The 15,780-nt window shown below is 56.6% G+C and overlaps 2 protein-coding genes across 12 annotated transcripts; one reads left to right on the forward strand and one right to left on the reverse strand.

Annotated features, from left to right (window-relative positions):
* Positions 1 to 3: 3 nt before the first annotated feature.
* SPHK2 (sphingosine kinase 2) lies at positions 4 to 11,494 on the reverse strand. 11 transcript variants are annotated; one of them, XM_055235834.2, is made up of 7 exons: positions 11,214 to 11,494; positions 10,192 to 10,343; positions 4,039 to 4,510; positions 2,571 to 2,720; positions 2,343 to 2,437; positions 2,135 to 2,250; positions 4 to 1,728 (listed from the first exon to the last, which is right to left on the reverse strand). In XM_055235834.2, the coding sequence occupies exons 2-7, from the start codon at positions 10,228 to 10,230 to the stop codon at positions 636 to 638; spliced, it is 1,965 nt and encodes a 654-aa protein (XP_055091809.1). In that variant the 5' UTR covers positions 10,231 to 10,343; positions 11,214 to 11,494; the 3' UTR covers positions 4 to 635. The 11 variants fall into 11 exon arrangements, with proteins under 11 accessions (XP_055091809.1, XP_055091815.1, XP_055091810.1 ...); XM_055235840.2 differs by having other exon boundaries at positions 4,039 to 4,333; positions 11,214 to 11,348; XM_055235835.2 differs by having other exon boundaries at positions 11,068 to 11,252.
* RPL18 (ribosomal protein L18) lies at positions 11,274 to 15,398 on the forward strand. Its single transcript, XM_055235904.2, has 7 exons — positions 11,274 to 11,617; positions 12,878 to 12,964; positions 13,333 to 13,440; positions 13,927 to 14,025; positions 14,525 to 14,648; positions 14,781 to 14,850; positions 15,281 to 15,398. The coding sequence occupies exons 1-7, from the start codon at positions 11,615 to 11,617 to the stop codon at positions 15,354 to 15,356; spliced, it is 567 nt and encodes a 188-aa protein (XP_055091879.1). The 5' UTR covers positions 11,274 to 11,614; the 3' UTR covers positions 15,357 to 15,398.
* Positions 15,399 to 15,780: the final 382 nt, after the last annotated feature.

Below are 15,780 nucleotides of genomic sequence, written 5' to 3' on the forward strand. Positions count from 1 at the left end.
GTCTGAGAGGAATGAAGCGACTGCCTTTATTGCATAGACCTTTTCAATTGCTTTTTAGATTGGGGACGGAGGACGCGCATGAGACGAACAGGGGATATGAATTTCCCCGCCCCCACCCGCGGGGAGAGGAACATTAGTGCAAATCCTAGCGCCGGCCCCGGGGAACCTGCCCCTCCTGGGCTGATTGGCCAGCTAAATGGAGGCACCGGAGTGGATGGGGCGAGGCTGCGGGCCCTGACCGGCCGACTCACTGAGGCCTACCCCAGCCAGTACATTCCAGGTCCTGTCATTGGGCGACGCGTAAAACAGACTCCGCCCTCAGCCAGCCTGGCCGGGTAGGAGTAGGTGGCGAGCATCAGGACTGAGCCCTGCCCCGTAAGGGCGGCCCCAGATCAGACGCCAGGCCCCGCCCTCATTGATCAGGCACTACCCTCGGGACGAGCCCATTTTTCTTTAACCGTGACGACGCCCACCCTCCAGCATCTCGTCTGGTCCCATGAAAGCGAGCGCAATCCTGAGACGGGGCCAGGGCCCTTGCCACCACAACTCTAGCAGTCAGGCCACACCCCCTGGCTCAGGCTCCGCCCCATTGGAATGTAGGCCCCGCCCCCGGCGGGTTCCAAGCTTGTTTAGTTTCAGGGCTCCCGCCCCGGGCAGCCAGGAGGCCCAGTGAGCAGTGTACCGAGGCCAGGGTGCATCTGTGCCTGTAGCGGCCCATACTCCACCTGCTCCCCGTCCACTGTGAGCACTCCGCGCGGCGTGAGCGGCTCTAGGCGGAAGGCACGGGCCGCAGCGTAGCCCAGCTGCGGACAGCCCAGGCTGAAGTGGCTACCACGCTCCATGGCCAAGAAAAGGCGCAGCAGCGCAGCCCGCGAGATGCCGCTACGCACCCAGCACAAGTGCACCAGGCCGTCGTCGAAGCGCGCGTGCGGAGCTGCCACCAGGTCAGCGCCTAGGTGGCTGGGCGAGATGGCCAACATGAGCACAAAGTCCCCCTCCAGCGTCACCCAGTCTGGGGGCAGCGGGGTGCCCAGCGGAGGCAGCAGGTGGTCAGGCGGGCCGCAGGTGGAGGCCGCTACCCGGGCATCAGGGGTGGGAAGTGGGAGCCCAGAGGATGGGGGACTTACGGGGGCCCCCTCGGATACGGGTGAGTGTAGAGCTGCCTTGGGAGAGCCAGGAGGTGAAGACAGCAGTGGGTCGGGGGACAGCGGAGCATCCCCAGCCCCACCCCAGTCCCCAGCCAGCTCTGGGCCCCCACCGTTGAGGGACAGGATGGGCAGGGGTTCTGGCGAGCCTGGGGAGGCCAGGGCAGGCTGGGGCAGGGGAAGAGGCAGGTCAGACACAGAACGATGCAGGGGTGAGTGGGCCATGGGCGGGGCTGGGTCTGGGGTTAGGGTCAGCTCCGATTTGGCACGGGGCAGGCTATGGGCAGGGGTGGGCGAGGCAGGTTCCACAGTGGCGGGAAGGTAGGAGAGGCGTCCTCGGTAGGTGTGCAGTGTGGCAAGGCCCAGCACTGTGCCCAGTGTGAAGCGGGCACTGCCCAAGGCCCTGAAGCGCTCGCTCTGGATATCCACATCCGACACAAAGCCCCAGGCCACAGACAGGAAGGAGAAACAGCGGGAGCCCGAGGCCAGCGTCACGGAGAGCAGGTCCAGTGGGTGGCCACCACCCCGGCACAGCAACAGTGAGCAGTTGAGCAGCAGGTCCAGGCCCAGAGCTGGCTCAAATCTTCACAGCCAGAGATGGACGGACACACAGAAGGAAGGAGCAAACAGGGGTGGGGGAAAGAGACAGGTAGGGAAGCAGGTGGCAATGAGACCAGGAAGGCCATGGCCCAGGCCCACCACAGCCGTGGGGCCACCTCCAGGCGACTCCTTACAGGGCCAGGGTGCCGGTCATCTCTTTCATTTGCTCCCGACAATTCACTGAGTGCCTCTCATGCCAGGCAGAGTTCTGGGCAGTAGGGATATAGCTGGGAACCGGGCAGGCAAAAATGTCCAGGAACTGGGGGTGAGGCATCCCACAGGCAGGCTGATTTACTTGACTGACTGTGGGTTTGGCTGAGTGGGAGATACAGGGATCCCTATCATCCCAGGAGGGGCTCATCCCTCCCTTCGTGGTATCCTCAACCTACCCCCCGTGCTGGTTCACTGCTCCGGCCAGCGCGTTGCCCGAGCCGCAGGGGAGAATGCCCACAGGCATCTTCACAGCTTCCTCCCAGTCAGGGCGATCTAGGAGCCCGTTCAGCACCTGGAGGGTGGGAGACCAGAAGCCTGGGTCCTGGTGGCAGCCTCTGCAGTCCTCCAGGGCCCAGGGCTAGGGGCAGGGTGCTCCTGCTCTACCTCATGGAGCAGCCCGTCTCCCGAGACCGTGACGATGCCATCCCACTCACTCAGGCTCAGCCCCTGGACCAGCTCCCGGGCGTGGTTCTGTCGTTCTGAAGTGGGATACCGGGCCGTCAGGCAGGCTGCCCCACCCCAGCCCCATAGACCCAGGAGTCCCACCCACCACTTTGCTCCCTTAGGACTCAGCTGTCCCAGCCCCCAGCCCCCATTCTCACTGGCCCTTACCTGTCTGGATGAGGTTGAAGGACAGCCCAGCTTCAGAGATCATGGGAAGCACGTGGTTCTTACACCACTGCCAGGCCAGGCCCCGCCCTCCAAAGGGATTGACCAATAGGAGCAACCGGGGCGGCCGGGGTAGCAGGTCAGGGGTGATCTCTGTGGAGAGAGGTTAGGGTCTGCAGAGGCCAGTGACCCAGGTCCCCCACCTTGGAAACAGTCCCTTCGAACAACCCCCAGTGGAACTGGTGGAGGGCTGGCCCCTGGAACCTGCTGGCTCTCATCTGGCCAGGCCTAGGTATGCAGCCCTGCCCCACCTCCCAGGTGCTGAGACAAAGGCAGGGCTTAGGTGTGAAACCAAATGCCCTTTGTCCCCATGTGTGGGAGGAGCTGTAGTTCGGAGCTGTGGTTCCCACTTTTCTCACCCCGAACACCTATTACCCAGGATCAGGTTACTTCCAGCCCTTAGGGGCCCCAGGCAGGATTAGATGCCACCTCTGAACTCCAGGGAAGCCCTAGACCTCTGTTGGCACCCATCACTCTGGGTGGTGCCTGGTCCTGTCTCAGGCTGCTGCTCTCACCAGCCTGGGTGACTCACCTGTGGTCAAGACCCATGCAAAGGGGAAGAGAGGGGAGGAGACAGAAACATAAATCTAGCAAGAGAACAGCAGATGTAAATCGCTTTTCTCTGCCTGCGTTTTTGTTTTGTTTTGCTTTTTGTGATGGAGTATCGGTCTTGTCGCCCAGGCTGGAGTGCAATGGTGCAATCTCGGCTCACTGCAACCCCTGCCTCCCGGGTTCAAGTGATTCTCCTGCCTCAGCCTCCCAAGTAGCTGCAATTACAGGCATCCGTCACCATGCCCGGCTAATTTTTGTATTTTTAATAGAGACAGGGTTTTGCCATGTTGGCCAGGCTGGTCTCGAACTCCCGACCTCAGGTGATCTGCCTGCCTTGGCCTCCCAAAGTGCTGGGATTACAGGCGTAGCCACTGCATGCAACCTCTGCCTGTGCTTTTTTTTTTTTTTTGAGACAGAGTTTTGCTCTTGTTGCCCAAGCTGGAGTGCAGTGGCGCGATCTCGGCTCACTGCAACCTCTGCCTCCTGGGTTCAAGCGATTCTCCTGCCTCACCCTCCTGTAGCTGGGATTACAGGTGCGCGGCACCACACCCGGCTAATTTTTTGTATTTTTAGTAGAAATGGGGTTTCACCATGTTGGCCAGGCTGGTCTCGAACTCCTGACCTCAGGTGATCCACCCGCCTCAGCCTCCCAAAGTGCTAGGATTACAGACATGAGCCACCACACCCGGCCCTCTTGTCTTTTTGTTCCTTCTGTAGCCCATCCCTGTGTATCACTCCTAATGGATCCAGAGAGATACATCACCCAGACACACAGAAAAATAAAGACACAGCTGCCTATGGGGGAAATTCTGCAGAGACACCAAGGTGGCCCCAAGACAGCAGCTGCCCAGCGCCTCACCCCCATCCCCGGGGAGTGGCAGTCCTCGGAGCAGACAGGTGAGGGCGGTGGCCCAGCGCTGGGCCTCGGCACGGTTCTCTTCGTAGGTGGCGGCCCCATCTGCCCGGAAGGTGCGAGTGGCTCTGCGCCGGGCCCCACGCCGGCCCCGAGGGTAGGTGTAGATGCAGAAGTAGGCCGCTGAGTCTGAGGGGCTGCGGCTTCGCAGGGTGCAGCAGCCTGAGACCTCGGCCAATGGGACCAGGCCACCTCGGGGCCTGGCTTCGGGTTTGGGGCGCAGCCGCTGTATGTGCAGGGCCTGCGATGTGAGGGTGAGGGCAAAGCGTGGGCCTCGGGCTGGGTAGGAGCCAAACTCGCCATGGAGGAGTGGGGTGCTGGCAGCCAGTGGCGGTGGGGGCGGGGCCATGGCCTTAGCCCTGACCAGGGTGCTCCTAGACCCGTGGCCCCAGCTCCCAGTCAGCTCCTGGTCCGGCCTCTGTGGGAAAGGAGGAGAGAAGGGGTGAGAGTTCAGGACCCCATGGCAGGGGCAGGGAGGGGCAGGGGCTGTGGACAGGAGGAGACAATGAGGGGCAGTGGCAGGTGAGACAGGAGCACCAGAGACAGACAGGCTCAGACAGGTGCAGGCAGACCTTGAGGATGCGGGACAGAGGCCAGCTGGGCAGGAAGGCCAGCATCCCGGAGGGGGCTGGAGACCTGGGCATGCAAACATCCAATCATTTATTCCCCAGTAAGTATTCAATACCCTCTATGTGCCAATCACGGTGCTAGGCCTAGCAAACACAGCAGGAGACAAAGCAGCCCCAAATCCTTGCCTTCATAGGAATAGATAAACAAGAGAAAGGATTGAAATATACAGGGGGTTGGATGATGATAACGGGCTTTGGGGGAAAAGAAGGCACAGGAAGGGGAATGGATAGTGGGATTGAATATGCAGAAACAGACATGCAAAGGCTGAGAGACACACCCCCCACCCCCGCCACCATACAGTGCAGTTGGTAACAACAGCAAAACAATCACAAACGCAACAGAGATACCGTCTGAGAGCCAGAGAAGCACTGAGAGGAGACAAACAGGGTAAATGAGGTGAAACCCAGGCTGATGAAAGATGCTTAAGAGAGTAAGACTTTTTCACCCCAACAAGAAAGGCAAGACAGAGTGGAAGGGAGAGCAAATAGGAGGGGTAGGAGGCAGGCATGAGGACAGCTGGAGAGAAAGGATATGACAGAGGGACTACGGGGTCCGAGAGGAGCCACATGCGAGCGCCTGCAAGGGGCAGGGGCCAAGAGCTGGTCCCTGAGCACTGACCTGGGTGTCTGGCCGCCTGCTCTCCAGGGAGCGGGTGGGAGCAGGACTGAAGTCCCTTCCCCACAGGCCCTTTCCCTGCCCTCTGCCCGGATTCTGCCTCCTCCTTTCGCTCACCTTTGTTCCCCACTGCCCCGCCCAGCCACCTGCCAGTCCTGCCCCTCACATTCCCCAGGCCCAGAGCGCCAGGACACCCCCCCCCCACCGCCTGTGGACTCACCCTTAGGAACTACATCTGCCCCCCTATCCCCAGCGGCTCTCTCGGGTCCAGGACGTCTGCCTCACCCCCAAACCTGCCCTGGCCCCATTATGGGAACCTCAAATCAGGTTCAAGCACAGAGCCCTAGATGTCCTCCAGTCTTGGGCCTGGGTCTCTGTCCCTGGGTCCCCGAGACCTGGACATGGGTCTCCATCCATTGGTCCCCAATCCATAGGCCTGCGTGTCTGGCCCTGGGCCCCCAAGCCGCCATCCGCACTCTATTTCCAGAACCCAGTCCCAGGCCTGGGTTCAGTCCCGGCCCAGGTTTTCCATTTCCATCTCCCACCCCGGTGCCCCAGTCCCGGGCCTGCGTCTCTGTTCCTCTTGGTCCCTCAGTCTCCTAGACTCCGGTCCCTGCCCCGACCCCCGCACCCTCCTCACACGCCGGGTCCTCCTCCAGGCGGTCCCGCAAGTCAGCACCAACAGCCCCCATCAGACCTAGGGGTGGGGGGAGGGTGTGCATCCGCTCAGCCAATGGCCGTGCAGCCGGCCTGGGTCGCACCAATACGAGGGCGCGGGGGGTGGAGCCAGTCAGCTCGCGAGCTTGGTGCAGGGACCGGCCGCGGGAGAGACCGAGAACTGGGCGGGGCCTCGCTCTTCGGGAGACTGGCCGCCATCGTAGGTGAGGGCCAACGCGCAGCGGAGACGACGTCGCGGCCCCATAGACAGCGCCGTTGTCGCCATCTTTGTTAAGGGAGAGTGGGCCTGTCCCATCCATTGAATTCACAAAAGAAAAGGGGCGTGAGGGAGGAGGTCTTTAGTTGCAAAGACAGAGACTCTAACACGCGTAACAAAGGCCCAGAGATCCAGACACAGAGCAAGGCAGAGACCCAGAGAGGCCGGATGAGGCAATAAGAGAGCTGGGAGGAGAGGGAGAGTGGGGAAAGTGAAAGATACTTTTCTTTTCGGACAGTTACAGAGTCAGAGAGACCCAGAGAAAAGCAGAGATATAAACAAGAGACCAAAACAGTGGGATTGAGAATGTGCAAGGTAAGGATACAAGAAAATCCTGAAAATGACAGACACGGAGACAGATGGAGACAGACACTTCTGGAATGGAAGCCGGGAAGGAGAGGCTCATTAATTCAGACTTATTTACCTCAGGCTCAAACCAGAATGGAAGCGGCATGAGATAAACATCTGCCCAGTGAATGAACCAGTCACATGGCAAGACAGAGACAGAGAGAGATGGGGACAGTATCTCTAGGTCAAAGGTGAGGGAGGGAGAGAATATTGGAAGCCCAGGGGCTGGGAGGAACTGGGACAGAAAGTGAAGATGTTGACAGACGCACCGAGGCAAAGACATGGTGAAATTGAAAGAAAGGCAAGTATATATTAGGAGACCTAGAAACAGAATTACATAGAGAGAAAGAGATGCATTAGGAGACAAGGACAGAGCTCACTAGAAAGTGACAAATGGGCCGGGCGCGGTGGCTCACACCTGTAATCCTAGCGCTTTGGGAGGTTGAGGCGGGTGGATCACGAGGTCAGGAGATCGATACCATCCTGGCTAACACGGTGAAACCCTGTCTCTACTAAAAACACAAAAAATTAGCCGGGAGTGGTGGTGGGCGCCTGTGGTCCCAGCTACTTGGGAGGCTGAGGCAGGAGAATGCAGCGAACCCGGGAGGCGGTGTTTGCAGTGAGCAGAGATTGAGTCACTGCACTCCAGCTGGGCAACAGAGCGAGACTCCGTCTCAAAAAAAAAAAAAAAAAAGAAAAAAAGAAAGTGACAAATGTAGGCTGTAGGCCAGGCGCGGTGGTTTACGCCTGTAATCCCAGCACTCTGGGAGGCCGAGGCGGGCGGATTGCGAGGTCAGGAGTCCGAGACAAGCCTGACCAACATGGTGAAACCCCCGTCTCTCTTTTTTTTTTTTTTGAGATGAAGTCTGGCTCTGTCACCCAGGCTGGAGTGCATTGGCACGATCTCGGCTCACTGAACCGCCTGCCTGGTTCAAGCGATTCTCCTGCCTCAGCCTCCTGAGTAGCTGGGACTAGAGGCACGTGCTACTACGTCCGGCTAATTTTTCACATTTTTATTAGAGACAGTGTTTCACCGTGTTAGCCAGGATGGTCTCGATCTCCTGACCTCGTGATCCGCCCACCTCGGCCTCCCAAAGTGCTGGGATTACAGGCGTGAGCCACCTCACTGGGTCGAAATCCCCGTCTCTACTAAAAATACAAAAATTAGCCAGCTGTGGTAGCACGCGCCTGTAATCCCAGCTACTCAGGAGGCTGAGGCAGGAGAATCGCTTGAACCCAAGAGGCTGAGGTTACAGTGAGCTGAGATCATGCCACTGCACTCCAGCCTGGGCAACAGATCAAGACTCTGTCTCAAAAAAAAAAAAAACAAACAACAACAAAAAAAAAACCAGACAAATGTAGGAAGAAGTTTGATTATTGCCAAATCATGTACCTAGCATCCAACCCACAGTAGCAACGGCACCAGATAGTATGTGCCAAGGAATGACACGGAGAGAAAGGGGGACAGAAACCCAGTAAGACTGAGACGGGGGCACAGCAACTGAGCCTGGGGCCCTGGGAGAAGGAAAGGCAGAGACACTGAGCAAAGAAGCTGAGATTCAAACACAGAGCCTAAGTCACACAGACGAGAGGACAGGGAGGAGGCAAAGGAGAAAGGACCCTGCAGCTCACACACACTTGCTGTGTGACTGCTGGGAAGCCCCTGAATTCTTGGCATCAGCTGTCCTGTCTGGGAAGTAGGGAGAAAGCTATTCACAGTGAAACAGGAATTAAAAGAAATTAAAGAATGTGTAAGCAAAAACTCAGTTGTATGTAAAAAACCCAATTCCCCCTGAGGAAGAGAAAGAGATGGAGTCCTTTAAAAATTAACTGCCTGTTTTTCTGTTTGTGGCTAGTGAGCCTTTTCTAACTCCCTTTCCCAGGCGTTGTGAAGACCCTGTTTCTCTAGCTGTGCAGCTGCAAGGTCACTAGACAGGATAAACTCAAGTCGTGAAACATGTTTTTCCTTGAAAAGTAAGAAATAATGTAATGCATGTCTCAATTGAATAACTGTCTTTGTTTCTCGCTTCTGTAATATGCTTCCCCCTGCACAGATCTCCCCCTAGCCCCACAAAATACTTAAAAGGTAACTTGACTCTTTGTTCGGTGCTCAGTCTTTTTCGATGTTAATCTGACTGGGCCGGTGCACCTAAATAATAAATAATAAGTATCCTCCTCAACCCCTCAGTTTCTCTGATTCCTAAATTATCCCGCTGGAACACCTGCCTGGAGAGAAGGTCTAAAATCACTTATAGAAGGGCTTCCAGGCTGGGCGCGGTGGCTCATGCCTGTAAGCTCAACACTTTGAGAGACTGAGGTGGGAGAATCCCTTGAGCCCAGGAGTTCAAGACCAGCCTGGGCAACAGAGGGGGACCCAGTCTCTGGAAAAAATAAAAAAATTGGCTGGGTGCAGTGGCTCATGCCTGTAATCCCGGCACTTTGGGAGGCTGAGGCCGGCGTATCACCTGAGATCGGGAGTTTGAGACCAGCCTGACCAACATGGAGAAACCTCGTCTCTACGAAAAATACAAAAGTAGCTGGGGTGGTGGCGCATGCCTGTAATCCCAGCTACTTGGGAGGTTGAGGCAGGAGAATTGCTTGAACCCGGGAGGCGGAAGTTGCAGTGAGCCAAGATCGTGCCATTGCACTCCAGCCTGGGCAACAAGAGCGAAACTCCACCTCAAAATAAATAAATAAATTAATTAATTAATTAATTAAAAAAACAAAAAAATTAGCCAGGCATGGTGGAGGCTACTTGGGAAGCTGAGGTGGAAAGATCACTTTAGCCCAGGAGGTTGCAGCTGCAGTAGGCTGTGATTGCACCACTGCATTCCAGCCTGGGCAAGAGTGAGACCCTGTTTATTCTTTTTTTTTTTTTTTGAGACGGAGTCTCACTCTGTCACCCAGGCTGGAGTGCAGCGTGATCTCAGCTCACTGCAACCTCTGCCTCCCAGGTTCAAACGATTCTCCTGCCTCAGTCTCCCGAGTAGCTGGGATTCCAGGTGCACACCACCATGCCCGGCTAATTTTTGTATTTTTAGTAGAGATGGAGTTTCACTATGTTGGCCAGGCTGATCTCGAACTCCTGGCCTCAGGTGATCCGCAGGCCTCAGCCTCCCTGAGTGCTGGGATTACAAGATTGAACTACCACGCCTAGCCTCCAATCTTTTTTTTTTTTTTTTAAAAAAGAAAAGATGCTGGGCGCGGTGGCTCACGCTTGTAATCCCAGCACTTTGGGAGGCCGAGGCGGGTGGATCACGAGGTCAGGAGATTGAGACCACGGTGAAACCCCATCTCTACTAAAAATACAAAAAATTAGCCGGGCATGGTGGCGGGCGCCTGTAGTCCCAGCTACTCGGAGAGGCTGAGGCAGGAGAATGGCGTGAACCCGGGAGGCGGAGCTTGCAGTGAGCCGAGATTGCGCCACTGCACTCCAGCCTGGGCGACAGAGCGAGACTCCGTCTCAAAAAAAAAAAAAAAAAAAAAAAAAAAAAAAAAAAAAGAAAAGCAAAGCTTCGGATTTTGTCTTTGTACAGTATGAGGATCTTGGCTTTTAGATGATGGTCCCTTACCTGGTCCTGCTGCTCCTCTGCTTCAAGGTGTCCATTCATCTGCTGGTCCTCTGCTCTGTTACATCAACAAGACCCTGGCCCTGGGTCTTAAGCCATAGTAGGCTCGTAGGAGCAAGGAGTCAGGTCTCACTGTCCTGGCCTGACCTTCAGCTCTGTGGAGGAGAGGTGAGTGAGGAGCAGCATTGAGAGCAGACTGCGGGAGGCCCTTCCAGGCTCAATGTGCCTGAGAACCAAGAGGCAGGGGCCTCCCTTTGGGGGGGGGGGGGGAAAGAGTAGATAAGTCATTTTAATCACTGCCCCAGCCAGTCCATCTGGTTGCACACAATATGTATGCTATAATAGGAGTGAAAGCTAATTTTTATTGAGCACTTACGTGCAAAATATTGACCTCAGCAGTTTTATCAACTTTCATAATCCTGAAAAACACCCTGCGTGCCAGGCCTGTTGTCATCCCCTTTTTGTCCATAAGGAGAGTAAGACCCAAAGAAGTTAAGTGATTTTCCCAAGATCACAGAGAGGTTAAATGACTTGCCCAATCACCCCATTAGTAACTAGCAGAGCCAGGATTTGAATTTGGTTATAGCCTTGCAAGGCCCCATCTCACCATCTTTCTTTGCTTCTACTTCTCCCTGGGTCTCCATCTCACCCCTCTTTCTAGGTCTCCTTCCTACCCTTTGGGCCTCCATTCCCCCCACCCCCAAGCCACGGGGTCTCCACTCTTCCTCCCCTCTGAAACTCTGTCTCCCTCTTTCTAGGTCTCTTTCTAGGTCAGGGAAGGGCCATCTAGGGGCCGCGGGAGAAGGAGAAGCGGAACTCAAAGGATGGGAATACAGAATGCTATAGATTGAGGTGCAGCAACATCATCTCGGGTTAGACCTGAAGTAGGACTTCCCAAGCAGCGGTTGCGCCTACGAAGTGCAGCGCGAGATAAGGGAGAGGTGAATCTGATAAGGAAACGCCCGAGGCGTGGAATCAGAGCTTTCCAGATGCCCCGACTAGCCCTGCCAGCCCCGCCTCCTCACCTCCAACACTGGGCCCGCTGGGTCCTCCGGGAGCCACTGAGAGGCCGTCGGCGTCGGGCCAGAGCGTCACCGCGCGACGCGTCGTGCTGGCTCCACACATCTCGCTCCCAGATCCCTTTCTTCCGGAAAGCTATCGAGAACACTGCCCGGGTAGGGCCAGAGAGGCCCCCGACGTGCTGGCCCTTCCCTCTTGGACGTTGCGCTTGTTCCTCTGCTCTATGCTCTCTGCGGTTATCGCCGGACTAGTCAGTCGTCCAACTCACCACAGAGAAGTCCGGATCGTGGTAGAGCGCCGCGTCGCACCCATGTGACGTTACGACGGCGCCACTCGCTGGAGGCTTTCCCCGCCCACCCCGGCACCGTTCTCTCTTTCCGGACCTGGCCGAGCAGGAGGCGCCATCATGGTGAGCTGGCTTTGCGGCGTTCGGGGCTGGATAATCCGCTGCCATCCGCTGTGGTCTTGGGCTAGGGGCACGCTGGAGGGCGGCAGGGGGTCTGCGGCTGCGCGGAGGGAGCAACTCCCGATACTGGGGGCCTACTCTGGGGGCCAGGAGAGCAGGGATGGGTCAGAGTCATAGCCTACCGCCCCCACTGAGTAGATGACCAAGTTGAGGTACTCGGAGGCTAATATGACTGGGTTTACAAAGCCAGGAAGTGGCAGGGCCAGGATTCCGACCCAGGTGGCTGTCCCCGCAGCCACTCTTAGTTTTGGTTTTGGTGCCTCTATCCGGACCTGTCACTTTCTAGTATGAAAAGTCGGGTTCGATGGGGGCCGCGGCGGGTGAGAGGATCGAGAGTCGAATAACTGGATTTGGGGACCAGGCAGGTCTCTGAGTCTCAGCCCCTTCCCACCTTGTGATGGTTTTTGAGCGTTTGCCCCAGTGTCTGGCTGTTCGTTGGGTACACGGTAATCTTATCTGACAAGTTTGTGAATTTGGTAAGAAATAATTAACAGGAAATTCTCATCACGGGGTCTTGCACACAGTAAGTGCTGCATAAGTGGAGCTAGTAAATAGTTCTTGTAATTGTCAACACAGTCTGAAAAACTTAAGTTACTCAGAAAGGCAGCAGGGCGGTAGGAGCCTGGCGAGGTGGCTCACGCCTCTTATCCTAGCACTTTGGGAGGCCGAGGTGGGAGGATTCCTTGCCCAGGAGATCAAGACCAGCCTGGCCAATATTGTGAGACCCTGTCTCCACTTTAAAAACAATGTTTTAAAAAGACACTACTTGGTAAGGGTTGTTGGATTGACTGATATTGTAGGAGAGGTGGTTTTAGTAGTAGTGCTACGTTCTGAATAAGGATTCGTTTCCATCATTACTGCCGTTGGTTTGATGTTTTTGGTTATCCTCCGGGTGTGGGAGTCAGTTTTGATAACATTGTTGCAAAATGCAAGTTGTAAAGAATTGATCTTTTTGTATTAAGTTAATGTGATTGCTGTGTTAGGATGTTTCGGGTTCTGTGTGCCATGGGCTGAAGGCTTTGTAAATAGCCTCTTTTTACAGAGGGATCAGTGGCAGCCCAGAGGTCTCCTGGTGGTGGGCCTGGGATTTGAGCTGGTGTGTTCAGAGCTGGGCTTGTGTCCCAGCTCTCAGTTTCAGAAATAAGTAATAATTGGCTATGGTTGGGGGTAATTGGGTCCATGGTTGCCTCTTCACCCCCACAGGGAGTCGACATCCGCCACAACAAGGACCGGAAGGTTCGGCGCAAGGAGCCCAAGAGCCAGGATATCTACCTGAGGCTGTTGGTCAAGGTGAGGCTGGCCCCTGAGGTCTTTGGGAAGGGTCACCCCAGGTCTGACTTGCAGATCCTCCATTCTAGTGCTGGCACCAAGCTCCTCCCAGGGGCCTGCAGGGCTGTCTTGGGTCTCTGGTTCTGTCCCAGGGCCTCCTGCATTTGTATTTTCAGCCTGTAGGCTGCGTACAGCTCAAAAGTGGAGCCAGGATTTTCTAGGTCCTTGGCCGGGAAGGACCTGGGCCAGCTTTCTTCCTCTAGGTCGGTGGGTTGGGGGAAAGGGATAAAGATTCTTTTAGTCCCGATCATCATGTGTTTGCCCGTTCACTGGAAGGCTGCGGGGGGAGCGGGCTGTCCCAGCTTCTCACTCTCTTCCCGTCCCTTCAGTTGTACAGGTTTCTGGCCAGAAGAACCAACTCCACATTCAACCAGGTTGTGTTGAAGAGGTTGTTTATGAGTCGTACCAACCGGCCGCCTCTGTCCCTTTCCCGGATGGTGAGTGGCTGGTCCAGAGAGCACGGTGGACCTGGGAGCTGCTGGGTCTTGTCTGTCTGGAACGGAGGCAGGACTTGGAGCTCTGGGAGCAACTGGGGCATCAAGGGTTTGTCTCAGCCAGTCGCGAGCGTAGAGTTGGACTGTTGGAACTGAGTGTCCATGGGCAGCGGACAAGGCTTGTGGGCCTTCTCTCCTTCTCGTTGTGAGGTGGAGGTGTCCTGGTGGCTTCAGGAGATTGCCCCAAGTCATAACTGAGTTTTATGTCAAAGGCCCTGCTGAGGGAGGCCCTATTGAACAGTCTGCATTTTTTTTTTTATCTGGAGCTTTCCCCAGCTGGACCTGAGGGGAGGCCTGTGGGGTTTAAGGGATGTGGTGTGAGTGGGGGGTCCCGTTAGAGGGCACAGCTGCCCTGGTCCGGGGATGCCTGAAGTGGGGCTGAATGTAAACACCAGAAGGACTTATGATGTACGTCTTCCCCACCCTAAGATCTGGAAGATGAAGCTTCCTGGCCGGGAAAACAAAACGGCCGTGGTTGTGGGGACCATAACAGATGATGTGCGGGTTCAGGAGGTGCCCAAACTGAAGGTGAGCTGGCGGGGGCTGGGCAGACCCATCAGATCCTTGCTGTGCTGTGCTGGTCCGTCCTCAGTCTTGCCACCGCTGGTGAGGCAAGCATCCTGCCTGTCTGAGTGGCTTTGAGGATTGGTGTGGGTCGTCTCTGGCATTGTTGATGGTGGGGTCCCCTGGGCAAGCTTCTTCTGGGGCAAGTTGTAAACTGTTAGTGCTGGCCCCTAGAGCCAGACAGCCTGGGCTCAAGTCTAGACTCCCTTGTCACCTCTGAACAGGTCTTTTTTTGGCCTAGGTTCCTTGCTGTTATTTCTAGCTTAACACTAGGGATGTGGTGTTAAAAGTTCCTGGAGATAAAGTGTTGAGAACAGCTGCTGTCAGCCCAGGGTGCCCCGGGTAATAAATGATAGTGTTGGTTACCAGGGCTCTGCTGCGCCAAGGCAGTGGAGGGTGAGTCCCGGCAGCCCCTGGGTGACCACACAGGGGTCTGACCCGCCAGCCTTGTCCTTTCCACCAGGTATGTGCACTGCGCGTGACCAGCCGGGCCCGCAGCCGCATCCTCAGGGCAGGGGGCAAGATCCTCACTTTCGACCAGCTGGCCCTGGACTCCCCCAAGGGCTGCGGCACTGTCCTGCTCTCCGGTGAGTAATGTGTAGTCGACGGGGTTGGAGTGAGCTGTGTGGCTACTGGCAGCCTTCACCCTCTTGGATCTGGGAGGCCAGAAGCTGGGCGCCAGATCCCTGTCTCACCTGCTCCTCCTTCCCCTTCCCTAGGTCCTCGCAAGGGCCGAGAGGTGTACCGGCATTTCGGCAAGGCCCCAGGAACCCCGCACAGCCACACCAAGTGAGTATCAGGCCCCCAGCCCTGCCCTCTCCCCAGACTCAGCCTGCAGAGCCAGGCCTGGCCACACTTGGGCTGCTTCTCCTGTCCCTTGTACCAGCCAGCCCCAGGCCTTCTGGAACTCTCAGCTGCCTCATCTTGCTTGCTTTTCCCTTCAACACTGCTTGGAGCTGTGTTTTCCAGGGCCTGAGCAGGCATCTCCTGGGGAGCATGGAGTTCACCAGCCTCTGCCAGCCCAGGCTGGGACCCTCCAGGTGGTGGGGCAGGTGCTTCCATAGCCCCTCCTGGCTCCTTGGCTTCCCACTCTGCCAAGCTTTTCCAGCAGCCACTGACTCTCCTGGGGCTGAATGTGACAGGCTTGGGGTGTTCCTGTGCCACTCCTCAATGGCCTCCTGTAAGAGGGCCCCCCTCTCACTCACTTCTCTCCCCACAGACCCTACGTCCGCTCCAAGGGCCGGAAGTTTGAGCGTGCCAGAGGCCGACGGGCCAGCCGAGGCTACAAAAACTAACCCTGGATCCTACTCTCTTATTAAAAAGATTTTGAATGCTGACAGTCCTCTGTGTGTGTTATTGGGGGGTGGCTTGGGGAATTGGTGCCTGCGGGTGAGAATGCATTTGGTTTGGGGACAGGGACGCCATGCCAGTGAAGACCAGTCCTCCTGCCCCCACTGCCCCGGAAGCTTCCTGCCCTCTAGGGTCTGAGCCCTGCCTCCTTCCCAACAGCCAGGTGGCAGGTGTTCCCACACCTGCCTCCTTGGGTCAGCCACGCCCGCCCCTGTTAAAGGATCCTGTGCCCCTCCCTGGTGCTGGGATGGTGGGTAGGGTGTGGACCAGGAAGTGCAGGGTGCAGGCTGGCAGGGCTGTGGGGAGGGAGAGGCTGCCTGGGAGCAGGTGAGGCAATCTCAACCCCCCTCTCCCCCAACCCCGGACCGG

The sequence above is a fragment of the Symphalangus syndactylus genome, chromosome 13 (genome assembly GCF_028878055.3).
Source record: "Symphalangus syndactylus isolate Jambi chromosome 13, NHGRI_mSymSyn1-v2.1_pri, whole genome shotgun sequence".
In the NCBI taxonomy this organism is placed as follows: domain Eukaryota; kingdom Metazoa; phylum Chordata; class Mammalia; order Primates; family Hylobatidae; genus Symphalangus; species Symphalangus syndactylus.

What these genes read in the sequence shown, in the direction of transcription:
- SPHK2 (XM_055235834.2), bottom strand. Translation starts at nt 10,230, where the DNA reads ATGAATGGACACCTTGAAGCAGAGGAGCAGCAGGACCAG. An exon ending in CAGAGGAGCAGCAGGACCAG is followed by an intron (nt 4,511 to 10,191) that starts GTAAGGGACCAT and finishes CCTTTCCCACAG; the next exon opens with AGGCCGGACCAGGAGCTGAC. An exon ending in CTTCAACCTCATCCAGACAG is followed by an intron (nt 2,438 to 2,570) that starts GTAAGGGCCAGT and finishes ATCCCACTTCAG; the next exon opens with AACGACAGAACCACGCCCGG.
- RPL18 (XM_055235904.2), top strand. An exon ending in ACCTGAGGCTGTTGGTCAAG is followed by an intron (nt 12,965 to 13,332) that starts GTGAGGCTGGCC and finishes CCGTCCCTTCAG; the next exon opens with TTGTACAGGTTTCTGGCCAG. An exon ending in AGGAGGTGCCCAAACTGAAG is followed by an intron (nt 14,026 to 14,524) that starts GTGAGCTGGCGG and finishes CCTTTCCACCAG; the next exon opens with GTATGTGCACTGCGCGTGAC.